The 16,382-nt window shown below is 38.3% G+C and overlaps 3 protein-coding genes across 7 annotated transcripts in view; 1 reads left to right on the forward strand and 2 right to left on the reverse strand.

Annotated features, from left to right (window-relative positions):
• The first annotated feature begins 426 nt into the window (after positions 1–426).
• On the forward strand, positions 427–13,422 carry LOC309716848 (uncharacterized protein). Of its 2 annotated transcripts, none has more exons than XM_082550911.1 (7): positions 427–478; positions 5,262–5,391; positions 7,317–7,493; positions 11,437–11,556; positions 11,645–11,701; positions 11,805–11,912; positions 11,997–13,422. In XM_082550911.1, the coding sequence occupies exons 3-7, from the start codon at positions 7,329–7,331 to the stop codon at positions 12,096–12,098; spliced, it is 552 nt and encodes a 183-aa protein (XP_082407037.1). In that variant the 5' UTR covers positions 427–478; positions 5,262–5,391; positions 7,317–7,328; the 3' UTR covers positions 12,099–13,422. The 2 variants fall into 2 exon arrangements, with proteins under 2 accessions (XP_082407037.1, XP_082407038.1); XM_082550912.1 differs by having other exon boundaries at positions 12,000–13,422.
• LOC309716847 (uncharacterized protein) lies at positions 2,307–4,993 on the reverse strand. The gene is made up of 7 exons (XM_082550910.1): positions 4,896–4,993; positions 4,656–4,821; positions 4,401–4,496; positions 4,226–4,282; positions 3,740–3,841; positions 3,519–3,635; positions 2,307–3,413 (listed from the first exon to the last, which is right to left on the reverse strand). The coding sequence occupies exons 2-7, from the start codon at positions 4,815–4,817 to the stop codon at positions 3,384–3,386; spliced, it is 564 nt and encodes a 187-aa protein (XP_082407036.1). The 5' UTR covers positions 4,818–4,821; positions 4,896–4,993; the 3' UTR covers positions 2,307–3,383.
• plekhg4b (pleckstrin homology domain containing, family G (with RhoGef domain) member 4B) overlaps positions 12,663–16,382 on the reverse strand; it is a 40,510-nt gene continuing 36,790 nt past the window's right edge. For 3 of the 4 annotated variants that reach the window (XM_082550902.1, XM_082550899.1, XM_082550901.1), the window contains exons 23-24: positions 15,021–15,090; positions 12,663–12,998 (exon numbers count right to left, since the gene is read on the reverse strand). In XM_082550902.1, coding sequence (XP_082407028.1) covers positions 15,046–15,090 — 45 coding nt within the window. In that variant the 3' untranslated portion in view covers positions 12,663–12,998; positions 15,021–15,045. The remainder of the gene's footprint in view (positions 12,999–15,020; positions 15,091–16,382) is intronic. The other variant, XM_082550900.1, reaches the window with a different exon arrangement.

Consider the following 16,382-nt stretch of genomic DNA (forward strand, 5'->3'; position numbering starts at 1 on the left):
CGTTTCCTGAGTGTTTTCTCAGAATTGGATGCGTCACTTGTTTAAAGACTTAAGTTGGTGCGTGCTTGTCTCCCCCCTGTGGCCCCTTATGGTTTCACATGCCGTGTTAAACAAAGCTCTCCGCTCCCTGCAGGGGTCAGAGGCATCCTTTATACCAGCGGTCCCCAACCCTTTTTGCGCCACGGACCGGTTTATGCCCGACAATATTTTCACGGACCGGCCTTTAGGGTGTCGCGGATAAATACAACAAAATAAAACTAGTACCGGTACCGAAAAAAAAGGAGATTTATTCATAACACACGTGAAAAGACCCAGGAAAACCGAGTTAACGATAAAAACGATAACAAAATAACGCTTAAAAACCGATTAAAAACCCTGAAAACCATATTTTTCACACCTGAGCCTCAACTCTCGTGGCCCGGTACCAAACGACTCACGGGGCTTGGGGACCGCTGCTTTATACAGCCTTTCATCTGAGGTAAAAGAAGTACTCGCACTTAAAACAAATACTTTTCATATTTTACCTAAGTAAAAATATTTAAATGAAATGTGCAAAAAGTGCTTAAAGTATGAAAGTAAATCATTAGATATCAGGATATGTTTTTATTTACTTTATGGAAGATGAGCAGTCTAGACATGATTATATAAATTTTATATACTGCAGCCGCTAAATTAATCGTATAACAATCTCTTTCCTTCGACTGCTACCTTTAAGGGTCATCATCTACTGCCATCCCAATCTTCTTCGTCTGTCACGTCACAGCATGACCTCCTTCAGTACATCGATGAATCTTCTCTGTGGTCTTTATCCCATTTTTCTCCTGCCTGGAAGCTCCATGTTTCAGCATACTTTGCCCAGTATAGCTAATATCCCGGCTCTGCACATGTCCAAACTATCTCAGCCTTGGCTCTCTAATTTTTCTCCAAAGTGCTCAACCTCAGCTCTGACGTACTCATTTTAAATCCTGCCCATTCTGGTCACTCCCTAAGCATCTTCAGCTCTGCCAACTCCAACTTGGCTTCGTGACTGTTTTTTGTTGTTGTTCTTTTGTTTTCCAGCCTTTCCTGTCCAGCAGCTTTATAAGATTGAATCACGGTGTTGCATGCATTGTTGTGTCAAACACATTAGCTTTGCCACGAGAAGTTCTATAAACTCTCTATAGGCTTGTCTTGTTAGTCAGTTTCTTTGTATTATTTTTATATATTATTATTAAATAGTGTAAATGTAACACTACCAAAGCTGACAGACAGGGAGGGCCTCATTTTTTTTGTCTGTATCCAAACCATAGATCACACCCAATCTCACAAACATAAATTTACTAACAGTAAAATAAGCTATTATTATTCCATGGGCGGCTGTGATTAAGGTGGTAGAGCGGTCATCTACCAATCAGAACATCAGTAGATCACCATGTGTCAAAGTATCCCTGGGCAATGCTGAACACTGAGTTCCCCCAGATGCCTCCATCAAAATGTAAACGTTAGTCAAAGCACTTAGGCATACATAAAAGTGCTGTATGAATGCACTCTGTGTTTAAAACACACTTTTCTAAACTTACATTGCAAAGTTCAATACATGGGAAAATACTATTGCGTCTAAACTTACTGTAAAGCAATACAGTGACTGATTATTATCTCAGTACACAAGCAGCAAAGCAAGTTTGTTGAAGAAAAAGGGGCCCGTGCAATAAAAGCAATTTAAAATAAAAGTGAAAATACACAACAGTAGCAAAGATCAAGTGAAATCAAGTGAAACCAGGAAATGTTCTGATTGATGTGCATCTTAAGAAAACATTTAAAGAGGTCGCCAACAGTGCTGACCTCATTTCAGGATCAGATAAGTGTCCTCTGCCCAAGGACCTCACCTACAAGCACGCCATTATATAGCTGTGTTATGTTACATATATACCAGATCTTAGAAGTCACTAAATCCTAAAATCAGTTCTAAAACAAGCTATTTGTCATATTCGGTGACCTTTGTTTCATCATTTTAGGTTTTTAAAGTAATAATTACCTGTGATCTGAGAAAGTGGGGCGGAAAATAAAACACATTATTTCCTTCTTAAATACGCGCAAGTCCAAAGCAGATATTGACACAAAATCAAATAACACACAAAAATTTATTTATAAAGCACATTTAAAACCAAAGTGCTTTACAGTGAAAAGAAAGCGAAAAAAAAGAAAGACTTCCTCTCGAAATGTTCACACTATCTGCACAAAATAACAAAAAGCGCCCCTCCATCTGCGGCCCTAAAGATCAACAGTTACTGAATACGTGATGAAAGTACAAACACCTTAAAAGTAAATAAATCTGCTCAGTTGCTTTATTTTACTGACGAGTGTCTGTGTCATTTTTCATAAACAGCAGAAAACAGCTGCAAAGGCAGCTGATTTTTTACAAGATTTTAGGATCGCGCAGAACAATAAAAAGTTCTTTACACACAATATATCCAAATACCTTGTTCTTACTTTATGTTTCTTTATACACTATATATCTTTAAATTGCTATCAATAATCAGTTATTATAATTATATTTACACATATAAATTATTTGTTCCCATTAAAACTATTACATCTTACAGACTGCATTGCATGCTTCACTTATTTTCTACTTTGTAGCAAACATAAAATAACCCTTGCTTCTCGGATTCTTTTGTGCATGTTGTATCGGGGTAGTAATACATTTACACAGGATACAGAGCAAAACACACAGAGAACTGTTTATTTAAAAGTATAACTATGTGCTGATTCACAAACACCATAAAAAACATATAATGCTAAAATGCATTAAACAGCAAGCAGTTAAATCAGTGTTTACAAATGGCTAAAAATACAAATACTGAGATTTTTTGAAAGTTTAAATTTCAGGAAAGTTTGAGGAATTCTGTCAGCTCGTCTGCTCAAGGATCCGGGGAGCAAAAATCTCTGTGTTATCGTAAAAGTCAGAGACGTAAAATCAAACTAGGAGTTGATGACAAGCACTGGAGTCCAGCGGCACCGAGCTCACACCTGTATTATGTTTCTCCACGAATATTCTTGTTAAAAAATTATTAATGTTCAGAATTATGGTTTGCATCTCATTAAAAAAACAACTACTGTACGTTTACCTTTTTGCAAAAATCAAAGACAGCTTACAAACACACTTTTTTCTTTTTTTACTGAATACAGATGTGGCCGCTGCTTTCATATGATCCAGAAGTAAACAGGGGTTGCAACTTGTGACTATTCAAAAAGAAAAATAATACATACAAGTTATACTTGAGCAGCAGTGCATGACAAATACAGGCTTTCACAGTCATTGTTTGTTGCATGCTGAGGAGCATATGACACTGACAGGAAAGTTAAATGTAGGTCGTTCGCGGGTTTCCATCTGTCACTAAAATTCAGTCTCCCTGTTTCAGCAGTACGGTGGGCTGCAGAGAAAAATGATGAAGATTATTATTATTATTATTATTATTTATAAAATATCTTGTTTTTGCTACAACTATCTTGGAGTATGTAAAAAAAAAAAGACATACCAAAGTGTTGAAATGTTCTCTGCACACAGCTTTGCTCAACCAGTAGATCAAGAATATGGCAATCAAATTTTCAACAACCAGCAGGGTCATTATCAGCACGCTGATTCCTTGAGCCACCTGTAAAGCAAATCAAAAGCAGGTCGAAGTAGTTCAACTTAACTTGGAATTAAAAAGAAAAAGCAAACCAAACAAAATGAGAGTGACTGTAAGCCGCAGCTTACCTTGGCATCGATAGGATGATAAGGAAAGAAGACCAAGGCGAGAGAAAATGCTGCAACTGACCAGAAGAAGCTGATAATGTTCAGAGAGAACGACAACTTTGTCTGAAAGATTAAAAAACACATTTCATTAGAAGCATCAACCGCACCAGTGCTACCAATGTGGGTTTAGCGTGTTCCCCATTTAGGACAACAGTCTGAGTTCGAAAGAAGAACTTTTTAAAGAAGCTCTCCGTTCAGGTTCAAGTGAATGTTACATATCTATAACTCAACGCATCTGTGTAAAACCATAAAAACTGTTTCCTGACATAATGAAGTAATGATAATTAATACATGCATAATAATATATTTTTTCCCCTGATCAAGGCAATAGTCACTGTTATGTCATAATTTTTATGCCAAATTGTATGTAATCAGCAGAAAATTTTTTTTCTATGAAAAGTAATTTCACATGAAAACAAAACCTTAATTTTAAATCAAATTACTCACCACATGCATGTTTGGAAATTTTCCTGCAGCAAAGGACAGCATACCACAGACCACAAACTGCAATAATAATACACATAAATTGTTGAAAGCATGAAAAAAATTCTTTCCAAATAACAAAAAGTTTTAGCAATTTGCTTAAATCCCCCCAAAACAAAGCATTTTTGTTTGTTTTTACCAGAATACTCGGTAGAGTGTAGAGGAGCACGCTTGGACTGTTTTTTTGAACCAGTCCAAGTGTGAAAAGAAACACACCAGCGATGGCTTGAGCTGCCTGATAAAAAAGAGAAATCATACTAATAAGCAGAAAATAGTGTGCATAATGTATAAACAAGCAGGGAATTATTTGGATAAAATGCAAATTATTTCTTTACACTTATTTAATGCACGGCCGCCTGCCTTTCCATCCGCTTAGAAGGAAGTTTAAACTTACTCCCATAGGTGTAGGTTTCCCCTTAATAACAAAGACCTTGTAGGAGTCTCTGAAGACACAGTGGAATTTCTCTGGCATCAGCTGACCATCTCGGAGATCCCTGAGACTTCCAATTGGAATGGTGATGATCATTGATTCATCACATACGAATGTCTTCCTCATTCTCCTGTGAACGAGATGAAAACTCTTTTAAGCACCTTGTAGCAGTTGCTGAGGTGATCTCTGCAAAACACGCAATACCTTTTTTCTTCTTCTCCTCTGAAGTTGATTCAGACTTGAATTTCTCTTCTTTGGCTCTTCTTTGAGTTTGACAAGGAAATGACCTGACGCATCAGTTGTCTTTGTTTCTGAAATCCCCCCCCCACGCCACAAACACACATGCACACCTCCCATCCCCCTTCTTTCACACCCACAAAAGGCTTGCATGCAAACTTCGGCCAAGATTTAAAGCTGACCTAACGTAAAATCTAATATTTCAATGAACATTGTTTTTAAAAAATCCTTCACAAATCATGTTTAGGAATAAGAATAAAACACTTGATAGAACATATGTTAGTGAGGCACGGAAACTTGAGGAAATTATTATGGCAGATTTTTTTTTTTCAGAGGGAGGAAGTTGAAGGGCACGATGACCTCATCTGTGAGCTGCAGGGAAGTTGAATTCATGCCTAAAGAGAAAGACTCATGAGCGAGACAGATGCAGACTGTGAATTAGAGACTGCTCAAGCCCAACGGGGTAAGACTCTCGATCTTCTCTACTACACTGAAAAAAATCGTTGCTAAAATATATATATTTGCATTTGTGCACATCCATCTGTATATATTTGTAGATTTGATTTTTCATGTTAGAAAAAAATAATTTTAAAAATCATTAAAGCCTATGTGGATTACAGCTGCTGTCACAATCCACTTTTTGTCGTTTTTACTCTCACTCGGTTTGATGATAACTAACATTATTTTTTGTCGTTTTTTGGCCTGTAAATGTGTGACTCTTTAAACGGCTATAAATCTAACACATAATATCTTTCACTTTTGAATTTTCTTGCTGTCTCTTGAAACAAATTCAGTAAAACAGTATCGTGTGTTGTATCCACCATATATGGCAAAGAAGTAGCAATAGTATATGCAACTGTCTCCTGAATGCAGCACAATAACTATAAATAATCACCTCACGGTGTTAGAAAAAGTTCAAGGAAACCTTCGTTCTTACTTTTTAAAATCCTGCTGAAAGGTTTTTTTCAGATAATTTAAGTATTGTGGTTGAAGTAAACATTACGGCAACATTTCTTTCATATGTGTTATCATCCGTCCCTTGTAGTGGACATCAGGTCTTGTTTGCTCGCAGGCTGATGTGATGTAATGATATTCTTCCATTTTTCTGTGCATTTCTTTCTATTTCATTAATATTAAAACTGTTAAATCCTGGAATACTGTTATTATAACAAAGAACTCCTCATAGTCAAACGTTTTTTCCATTCTGTGCATGTAAATACTCCCCTAAACCTGGGTTTAACAATGATCACGGATGGCATTACAGAGGACTGAGCGAGAAAGGATCTTACTAGGACCTGTAGAAGGGGAGTCGGACTCAGTGCTGTCAGGAGATGAGGTGGAGGAGGCCAGATTGAAGGGTTTTGACGGCCCTGAACAGGAGCAAAATGATGACACTCTATTATGGATAGGAAGCATTGTGTAAGTTAGGACTCGGAAGTTGTGGGATTGTGTTTCTCAGCGGCCGTACAGGACACCGACCTGTGAAGGGACTCATCCTTCGGTGGTCTCAGCGTTGTGGTCAGGACCTCAGGACCTAATTATTTTCTGTCACTTTGATGGAAGCCTAATCTGTCTTGACCTATATATACTACTAGGAATCACTAAATTTGAGTCATGCGTGAACACAGATATGTTGAAGAGTATTTTCGGTTTTAATGTTGCCTTTGGAGATGAGCACCTCCCTCTGGTCTGGTATGTGCTGACATTTTTTTTTCTAAAACCTAGTTACCTATTTTCCGTCTGATATAATCAGCGCCAGCTGTGGTTATGAGCAATGTTGTTCTGTTTTCATTTTTCATGTTAAAAATAATTCTCTGGTTGAAACTGAATTGATGAAGACAGGAGAGGTAAAGCTTAATGCACTTCTAGTATGAATTATATAAATCAAAAGCTGGTGTGTCTGTGTGAAACAAGGCTTTTCCTTCTCTAGAAATTGTAAGCCCTTTATCAAAGAATACTATACTATACTATACTATAAAACGTGGAAGCTGCCATTCCTGTTATTTTGAAAAGAAAGTCCATGTGCTCTTGTTAGCCAGGCCCCACAAATGTGTTATCAATAGAAAGACCAGGATGTCTTCTTGACCACACAGTAGGGCTCATACAGAGTGCATAAAGTGTATTCTCATAGTTATGCCCTCTGCAGAGGACAAAAGGGATTGCTGGATCTTTTACATGCACGGTTACATTACAGTATTATATTTAAAAAAATACCATGTAGCTGTTCTCAAGGCCTTTGCAGTAGTTGCGCCATATAAAAAAAGCACCACACAACATACACAAGTTAACAATTAGCTAACAATGATTTAATTATGCCCCGCGACCCTGAAAAGGATAAGCGGGAGCAAATGGATGGATGGATGATAATGAAAACAATTATCTCTCCAGACCAGAAGCACCATGGCCTGCGCTGATGTTGATATGGACATCCATGATGAGGACGATTGCCACAGAGGTGGACAGAGGGAGCAGCCAGTAGTGCGTTATTATCAGGCCTCTGAAATGATACCAGACAAGAAAGGGCCACTGCACGATCTGATGCAGAAACATCCAGCTGTGTTGGGGGTAAGAGGACTCAAACAACAGTCTTTGTGAAGTGTGAATTTGAGTGATGTGCCACAGAGCGATTGCACGCTGATGGTTGCTAATACCAGCAAAAGGAGAAAATACAATAATACAAACTACTTTGTCAACAAAGATATGAGCAGTCATTAAACCCTATAAGCTCTCATAAATGCCCAAAATTTAATGACCTGCATAACCTCTCACATTGGATTTGTTTTGTTTTGTCTGCTATTTAAGAATATGCTTCACACTTTGTATGTTGCACATCGAGAAAAAAAAGCAAGGACCAAAGCTGTTTTATTTTCTCACACCTAAATGTATGAATCCTTTTTTCAAACGTTGCATAGACATCCACAGGGGAATTTTTATTTCTTACTTTTTAATTTCATGTTTAAAAACATTTATGAATGTTCATGCAAAGCACATATGATGTGTAGACCTACCCAAAATAACAAGAGCACTCTGAGCAGATGTGGGCAGTAGCAACAGGAAATGCTCGGTGTTTTTGTTGCTTCATGTATAAAAACTGTTTCATATAACCCTTTATAATGTGCTAATTGGTAAAAAGTGTGCACAATTGCTTTTAAAACTAAAGGATAGATAATAAAGTTCACAAACTTATTTATTTAATATTAATACCATCGAACAATTGCTCATAATCAACTTCTTTGCCTTCATTTGCTTATGTAGGCATGTTTATTAGCTCTTTAGAGTAATGACCTACAGTAACTGATTATCATGCATAAGAACAGTTTTCCACATTAAAATTAATTAAGAATGTTCTCTTTAGGAATTCATGAATAAAAAAGGGTTATTGTAAGAGGATCTGAGATTGATCTGTCCTGTTGCTGTGTGAATGTGTCTAGGATTTATTAAGTTACCTGTATTTTACCAGCCACCGAGATACTGTCAATCCATCCAATTTACAAGAGAGATGGGATCATACAAAATGTTTTTATTTTATTGTATAAAATACAACATACGCATCATAAAATACAAAATCTACAGTATAACAAACAATATACTAATATCCACCACAACCACATTAAAAAAAGTTCATCCACATCTCATTAACTGTTTCCTATAATTCAACAATAGATATACGCGTCAAAGTTTAACCCTTTCTGCAAACTAGTCCATGCCACAGTACGTAGTACGAAAACACAGCTTTCACCAGGTCTGTCAAAACCCTCGGCACATCTAATAGCAAATGTTAGTGGCACATAGCTGGTAACTATTGGTACTTGGACAGAGATGGGTACAAAGTACAAACTGGGAGTTTACCCAGTATCGTTACCTACCATAGAGAATGCGATTCGGAGACTTTGCAATAAATTGTAGAGAAGTGTGGTACGCTGAAACAAGAATCTGTATACCTGAGGAGGTGGCGAGCAGTACAGTACATCTATACTATACTATATCTATACTATCTATAAATCTATACTATAATAAATAGTACATCTATACTATAATAAATCATAGAAAGAAAAGTTGCTTGCACCCATTTTTTCTTAGAAGAAACTGTAAAGTAATTTTGATTCATCAAATAAAAACCTTCGCTCTGAGCTTCCTGGAAAGATTAGCAATGTGCACATTATAAAAAGCTTATCATTTACCCATACACCCAAACACTTGTATGTGTCGAATATAACAGTGGCTAAAATCATCAAACCGCTGTTAGCGAGCTTTTCAGAAGACCATAAACAATGTTTTGTAAATGTTTCTCATAGCTGTCCACAGCACAATGCCGTTTTCTGTCCAGGGCACTTATCATGTGAGCACAATAGTTTTCATTTGTAAAGTAATATTGTTGCACCCAGGCGTGCATGGGATAATGATGTTTCTTTTCGTATATGATCATGTGAAAATGAAACTTTTCATGGGACCTGAATAAAAGCTGACGTTTTGTCAGTTTGTTGGTGTGGAGCAGTCCGGTGCATGTAATCCTCCCCGGACTGGAGGTCTCAGCAAATTCACTCCTAGGTCAAACTGTGCAACGCTCAGAGAAATTGCAAAAAACCCAAGAGCCACATCTCAGGCTCTACAGGCCTCAGTTAGCGTGTTAAATGTTAAATGTTTATGACCGTACAGTTTTAAAAAAGCCTAAATTGAATAACTTGTTTGGAAAACGTGCCAAAAGAAAGAATCTTCTCCCTAGAAAGAACACGGCTGCACAGTTTAGGTTTGCAAAATTGGATCTGAAGCAAGCTACAAGACTTCTGGAATCTTTTGGGCATGTGAGACCAAAGCAGAGATGTTTGACAAAATGCACAGCAGCATGTTTGGCAAACCCCCCCCCCCCCCCCCAAAAAAAACAAAAACGCAGCATATTAACTCATTCACTGCCAGCCATTTTCAAATCAGGTAACTCCCCACTGCCAGGGTTTTTGAGCATTTTTACTCATTTTTGAAGAGCCACAGAAAACTGTGTGTTATGATCATATAAACGCTGAACCTACCAAAATGAAGAACAGACTCTCTTCTTTCATCCAAAAAAAAAAGCTTGTTTCTACCATTTTCCATTCCTTCGTAATCAGCTGTAGAAGAGAGGTGGGTTCCACCAAAAATGCCTGTTTTGACCAAAAAAAGGGAGAAAACGAGCTTTTTGTGAAAAATACATTTCAAGCAGAAAAGTGCCTTTGACACTAATATTTCTTGCTTTGTGACACCTCTAACATATAAAATAGTTTTTCACTTCTATAAAACAGAAATAACACTGAGAAAGGTTATGTTTTATCAAAACAATTTATTTACAAATATATGAAAAAATAAAATTCACTGACAAGCTGCCCGAGGTTGTATTCTAGCCCCTCCCATTGAAAAACGTAATTGACGTCTATAGACGTCAATGGCAGTGAATGAGTTAACAGAAACACCCCATACGAACTGTCAAACATAGAGGGTGGAGGTGTGATGATTTGTGCTTATTTTTGCAGCTACAGGTGACTGTAAACTCCTTTATATATCAAATTATTTTAGAGACAAACATGAGGTCATCTGTCCAACAGCAACAGTTTTGCTGAAAAGCAGCTCATACAACAGGCCAGTAGAAAAGCTGAAAAAACAACCCCAAAAAGAAGATAATCAAGATGGTGCAATAGCCCAATGAAAATCCAGACCACAACTCTAATTGAAATGCCCTGGCTGTGGCAAGAGCTGTATATAAATGAATGCCCACAAACCTCAATGAACCTAAAGCTTTTGTAAAGAAGAGTGAGGCACAATTCTTCCCCACCAGTGTGAGAGACTGATAAACTATACATACATACAGGAACTTGAAATTATTGCTGCTAAAAGTGGCTCCAGAAGCTGTTGAATCATGGGGTGTGAAAAAGAAACTGCTGTGAAAAATTAGCCGACTGTGAAAAATCTTTTTCAAATAACTGCATTTGTCATGAAGCGATCCTTATCTTTCTGAGCTTTATATAACAGGTGAATGCATCCCTCTTATGTTAGGCTCACAAGCCCCCCACAGCACAGTGTAATCTCAAATAGGCCGACCAATAAAACCATGAACTCGCTAAATGCATGAATAAAAATAAGTCCAGGTTCTACAATATCTCTGTCTTTTCACATGCAGTCCATCTGATAAACAGAAATGTGTTACCACAGCTTGTTGGCTTAATCACTTTCCTCTACTACCTCCAGGCCACGGCCACAAGTCTGTGTCAATAAGAAGCCTTTAAAGGTGACAATGAAGAAATCAAGAATTCAGACTTCGTCTATGATGTGATCCATGCTTGAGAACTCACTACAGAATGCTTCCTAATGCGAAATACAGTTGACCTAAATGCTTCTGCAAGGGCCTCAATTCAATTAAACCCCAGGCACTTTCACGCATTTCATTCCTTCTTAGAAAGGCCGAAAATAAATCTTAAAAAAAGACTGTTGATCTTAATGCCATGTAAATATTAATAATTTGATGTCTCTGTTGCTCCTTCAGTCTTTGCAGATGGTGAGTGGCCTCCTCAGCATCGGAGTGGGAATAGTTTTTGCAGCAACCCAGGAGATCCATGAGTCGCTTTTCTCTCTGTTCAGAGTTTCCCAACTGAGCGGCTCGCTGGTACGTCTCTGCTCAAACAGAAAATTACGTACTAAGTAGAGAAGACTAATTTCTGGTACTTTCTAAACTCTATTTTCCTCCTTTGCAGTTCATAATCGCCGGAATTGTTTCCAACCTGTTGTTCAAATACCCAGCATTGCTTAGTGTGAGTAAAACCCAGCACAAGTCTGACAGATAATACAGCTACAGATGGTGAATGTGATCATTAGTTTAAAGAATACTGTGTTTTTGTTGTTGTTTTTTTACAGGTGTGCCTCACAGTAAACGGCGGCTGCATTATTGTGGCCTTTCTTGCAGTTCTTCTGATAAGCGTCGACCTGGCCAAGTGGGATCCACAAAATGAAGATCATCTGAGGGTAAGACACGTTATAAATATGACAAAACAAAACTGTTCCTTTATAATTTTGTAAAAGAAATGTAATGTTTTTATTTGTTTCTAGCAGATGGAGATACTGGAGCTTTGTGTACTGGGGCTTGAAGTTTCCCTCTCTGCAGTCCTCTGCTTCTGGTTCTCCAAAGAGAAACGTGCAAAAAACAAATAATCAAACTGATGAAATTTACTGAGAAGAAAGTGAGGATAAATAATACTATTCTGTAAATAAAGTGTTTGAATGAAGAGGAATAGGGAACAATATATTTATGCTTAAAAGAAGTTAAGTGATGCAAACCTTTAGTGTTTTCTATAGTCTGAGTGTGGCTTTCAGTTTTGTCTCAATTGTCTATACTGGAGTACAAACCCCCGCTGCACAGCCTGGGCTGTGGTCTGTGTGTAAAGACTGACTCGGACTGAGAACACAGGACTTGTGGTAAACGAGTTTCAGCTTCTCTCATGTGCAGGAAAAACCACCTTTTTTCTACTCAGCCCCTGCATCTCTTTGTTTAACGGTAGTGCTGAGTCTCTTAGTTCACTTCTGTATATTTGCAAGGGTCCCTCTGTGTGTGGTTTTTACACTCATACTTTTTTATCAGTGGAAATATCGGTTGCATGTTTTTGTGTGCACTCACACTTTTGAGATGTTTTCACGCACTGAGCGTTTTGCTCAACTTTGAAGACTTTTGTATGTAAAAGAACAGCTTCCCCCAGTGTAACAACAAATACAACCACGTGTTTAAAACATTTTAATCTTCTGTACAAGGACTGACTGCAAGAGAAGTGCGACAGTACAACATTGTCGGGATTGGTCAGCTATGTTTTGTTTTGTAAAATACATCTACAGTATAAACACATGGCTAGCTTACAAAAAAAATGTACAGACCTCTGACGTACCATCACGACAGCGTATATTATGTGTCAGTTATACATTTACAGTATTGTAACGAAATGTCATGTAATAAGTTGCATTTTAGTCATTAAAGTTGTAGTGCTGTGAAGCTTTAATCCGCTTATTTTTCCCGTCTCCTCGCCGTGACGTACAAGCTGCTGCCTCCTGCAGACCTCAAAGCTGCAAAGAAATGCAAAACGAAAAATGTTAAAAGACGTGTAAAAAATACTTTTTTTAATATGATGCAATCAGAAAGGTTTAAGTTGAGTAAACATGCAGCATTAAGCATGTCAGTTAAGAAAACACTCCCAATACACCTTTTAATAAAGCAAAACCACATCGCATGCTAGATGAACACCTGTCAACTGTAAAATGCTTAGTGATTTTAAGGCATCAGGGTTTCACACAACATCAGGAAGGTGAGCAAAACTGTGCACTGTCTAAAAAAACGACCAAAACAACACAACCTTCAGCAGTTGAAATAAAGATGCCAGCTTTTTCTTTACTAAATGTTTTATTTGTGTGGCACTTAAAGCAAAAACATTCAATTTTTTTTTTTTAACCTGTAATGTTTATTAAATGTATTAAAGTTGGACAGAAAGTACATGAGTGATTTATTTATTTGTCACAACGCATACCTTTAATATGCTTAAAGGTAGAGGGATCATAAAAAGCTTTTACCTATCAGGACACCCAGTTCTTACCAGCTTTTAAAAGATATAAATAAATAAACTGTGTTATTATCTATGCAGTCAAAATGCAGAAGCAGCGTGTAAAAAACGAAGTACGGTGCACAATTCAGGAGGCTGTATAACCACTTTTAGCAACAGTAACTGGAAGTTATGGTTTTCTGTGTGACCTTATCATTTTCTCACACAACTGTGAAGAAACTTTGGTCTTTATTACTACAGTGCTTCACGTTACTGAGGTTTGTATTTGCTTATCTGCTGCGCTCTTAACTTCAAGAACTGGACGTTGACTGGACGGCAGAACCATGATTCTGCTGTACTCTGTAATTTGGGCCAAGCTTTAGCTGTTGGAGAGGTGGCCTCACATTTGATGCTAGAATACTTTTGTATAAAGAAAAGTTCACGGTCAACTCTGTGATTGCAAGGTGCCCAGGTTCTGTGTTTGAAAAACAGGCCCCAAATCATCACTCCTCCTCCTCCGCGCTTGACAGTTTTGAGGTGTTTTGAGGCGTTTGTGGTGATATGCTGTGTTTGCTTTTTACCAAACATGGTGCTGTTCATAACTGCCAAACATCTCCAGTTTCACCCTCTTTCTAATTATACTGTCACACACTTAACATGTGAAGTGACATGTGTAGCGTCTGAGATGTAGCTCTGCGTATCGAACGGTCCGACCGCAGCAATTTGCTGGGAACGTTTGGCAAATGTCTTGAGCGTTACATTTGAGAATAAAAGGTTCTCTAGTTTGTAAAGAATTACTTTAAATTGTTTGGAAAATGACCCTGAAACCCTTCCTACACCTGAATGCTCCAAACCTGCAGAATTCCCAGACTTTTTCTTTGATCGAGGTTCTCACGCTTGCTCAACAGCGCCTGGCTGTTACTTACGCTCTTCATACTTAATTCTTCACACGCTGCTTCTGCATTTTGCTTAGTTTGGTGTTACATAAACATCGATAGCGTGTCATTTAAATAACCTTTAGAGCCACTAAGGACAAGATTATCTTAGAATTTAAAGAGCCTATGGTGTCTTTTTTTTTTTAAATAAAAATATATTACGTCTACACGTTAATACTGCCAGCTGCACTGGCTATTTTATAAATGCCTTGTTTTTAAAAAAAATAAAATTTCTTCCACTTTTTGAGCTAAAAAACAGCAAGATTCTTAAAAACGCAAAACTCACACAGATACTATACAAAAAAAAAAATCACTCTTAAAACATAACATGCATGTGTTCAAGCATGCACAATCTCAACAACACGTGTTTTTATTATGATACTCGCTTCACCCTCATGCCAAAAAAGGTAGAGAAACATGAAAAAGAGCCAAACCACCCATCAGAAGGACAGCCCACTAAACCCATCGGGACAAACTCCCACGCAGCACACAACACAAAAGAATTTTTTTTTTTTCACACATATTAGTATTCAGGCCACGGCTACATCCTCACAGTTGTTAATGAGGTTGTGAAGGGAACATTACAGATGTCCACCCCTGTGACATCGGTTACTTACTGAGCTAAAACCCCTCAGCTCTGAGTCAGACCAATGTAGACAGGCCTACTGCTATATGAGAGGTCTTGCTCTGGTAAAAACAAAAGAGCAAAAAGTAGTGAGTGAAACTATAGAAGCAACTACAGTGGGGCAAAAAAGTATTTAGTCAGCCACCGATTGTGCAAGTTCCCCCACCTAAAATGATGACAGAGGTCAGTAATTTGCACCAGAGGTACACTTCAACTGTGAGAGACAGAATGTTAAAAAAAAATAAATCCATGAATCCACATGGTAGGATTTGTAAAGAATTTATTCGTAAATCAGGGTGGAAAATAAGTATTTGGTCAATAACAAATATACAACTCAATACTTTGTAACATAACCTTTGTTGGCAATAACAGAGGTCAAACGTTTACTATAGGTCTTTACCAGGTTTGCACACACAGTAGCTGGTATTTTGGCCCATTCCTCCATGCAGATCTTCTTGAGAGCAGTGATGTTTTGGGGCTGTCGCCGAGCAACACGGACTTTAAACTCCCGCCACAGATTTTCTATGGGGTTGAGGTCTGGAGACTGGCTAGGCCACTCCAGGACTTTCAAATGCTTCTTACTCCTTTGTTGCCCGGGTGGTGTGTTTTGGATCATTGTCATGTTGGAAGACCCAGCCTCGTTTCATCTTCAAAGTTCTCACTGATGGAAGGAGGTTTTGGCTCAAAATCTCACGATACATGGCCCCATTCATTCTGTCCTTAACACGGATCAGTCGTCCTGTCCCCTTGGCAGAAAAACAGCCCCATAGCATGATGTCTCCACCCCCATGCTTCACAGTAGGTATGGTGTTCTTGGGATGCAACTCAGTATTCTTCTTCCTCCAAACACGACGAGTTGAGTTTATACCAAAAAGTTCTACTTTGGTTTCATCTGACCACATGACATTCTCCCAATCCTCTGCTGTATCATCCATGTGCTCTCTGGCAAACTTCAGACGGGCCTGGACATGCACTGGCTTCAGCAGCGGAACACGTCTGGCACTGCGGGATTTGATTCCCTGCCGTTGTAGTGTGTTACTGATGGTGACCTTTGTTACTTTGGTCCCAGCTCTCTGCAGGTCATTCACCAGGTCCCCCCGTGTGGTTCTGGGATCTTTGCTCACCGTTCTCATGATCATTTTGACCCCACGGGATGAGATCTTGCGTGGAGCCCCAGATCGAGGGAGATTATCAGTGGTCTTGTATGTCTTCCATTTTCTGATGATTGCTCCCACAGTTCATTTTTTCACACCAAGCTGCTTGCCTATTGTAGATTCACTCTTCCCAGTCTGGTGCAGGTCTACAATACTTTTCCTGGTGTCCTTCGAAAGCTCTTTGGTCTTGGCCATGGCGG

Source organism: Aulonocara stuartgranti, assembly GCF_965226115.1.
Source record: "Aulonocara stuartgranti genome assembly, chromosome: 11".
In the NCBI taxonomy this organism is placed as follows: Eukaryota; Metazoa; Chordata; class Actinopteri; order Cichliformes; family Cichlidae; genus Aulonocara; species Aulonocara stuartgranti.

Excerpts from the sequence above, each read along its gene's own strand:
- LOC309716847 (XM_082550910.1), bottom strand. The coding sequence starts at position 4,817 with ATGAGGAAGACATTCGTATGTGATGAATCAATGATCATCACCATTCCA. Across the intron at positions 4,497-4,655 it reads GGAAACCTACACCTATGGGA|GCAGCTCAAGCCATCGCTGG; the intron begins GTAAGTTTAAAC and ends CTTTTTTATCAG. Across the intron at positions 3,842-4,225 it reads AATTTCCAAACATGCATGTG|ACAAAGTTGTCGTTCTCTCT; the intron begins GTGAGTAATTTG and ends TTAATCTTTCAG.
- LOC309716848 (XM_082550911.1), top strand. The coding sequence starts at position 7,329 with ATGGCCTGCGCTGATGTTGATATGGACATCCATGATGAGGACGATTGC. Across the intron at positions 7,494-11,436 it reads AACATCCAGCTGTGTTGGGG|TCTTTGCAGATGGTGAGTGG; the intron begins GTAAGAGGACTC and ends TTGCTCCTTCAG. Across the intron at positions 11,702-11,804 it reads AATACCCAGCATTGCTTAGT|GTGTGCCTCACAGTAAACGG; the intron begins GTGAGTAAAACC and ends GTTTTTTTACAG.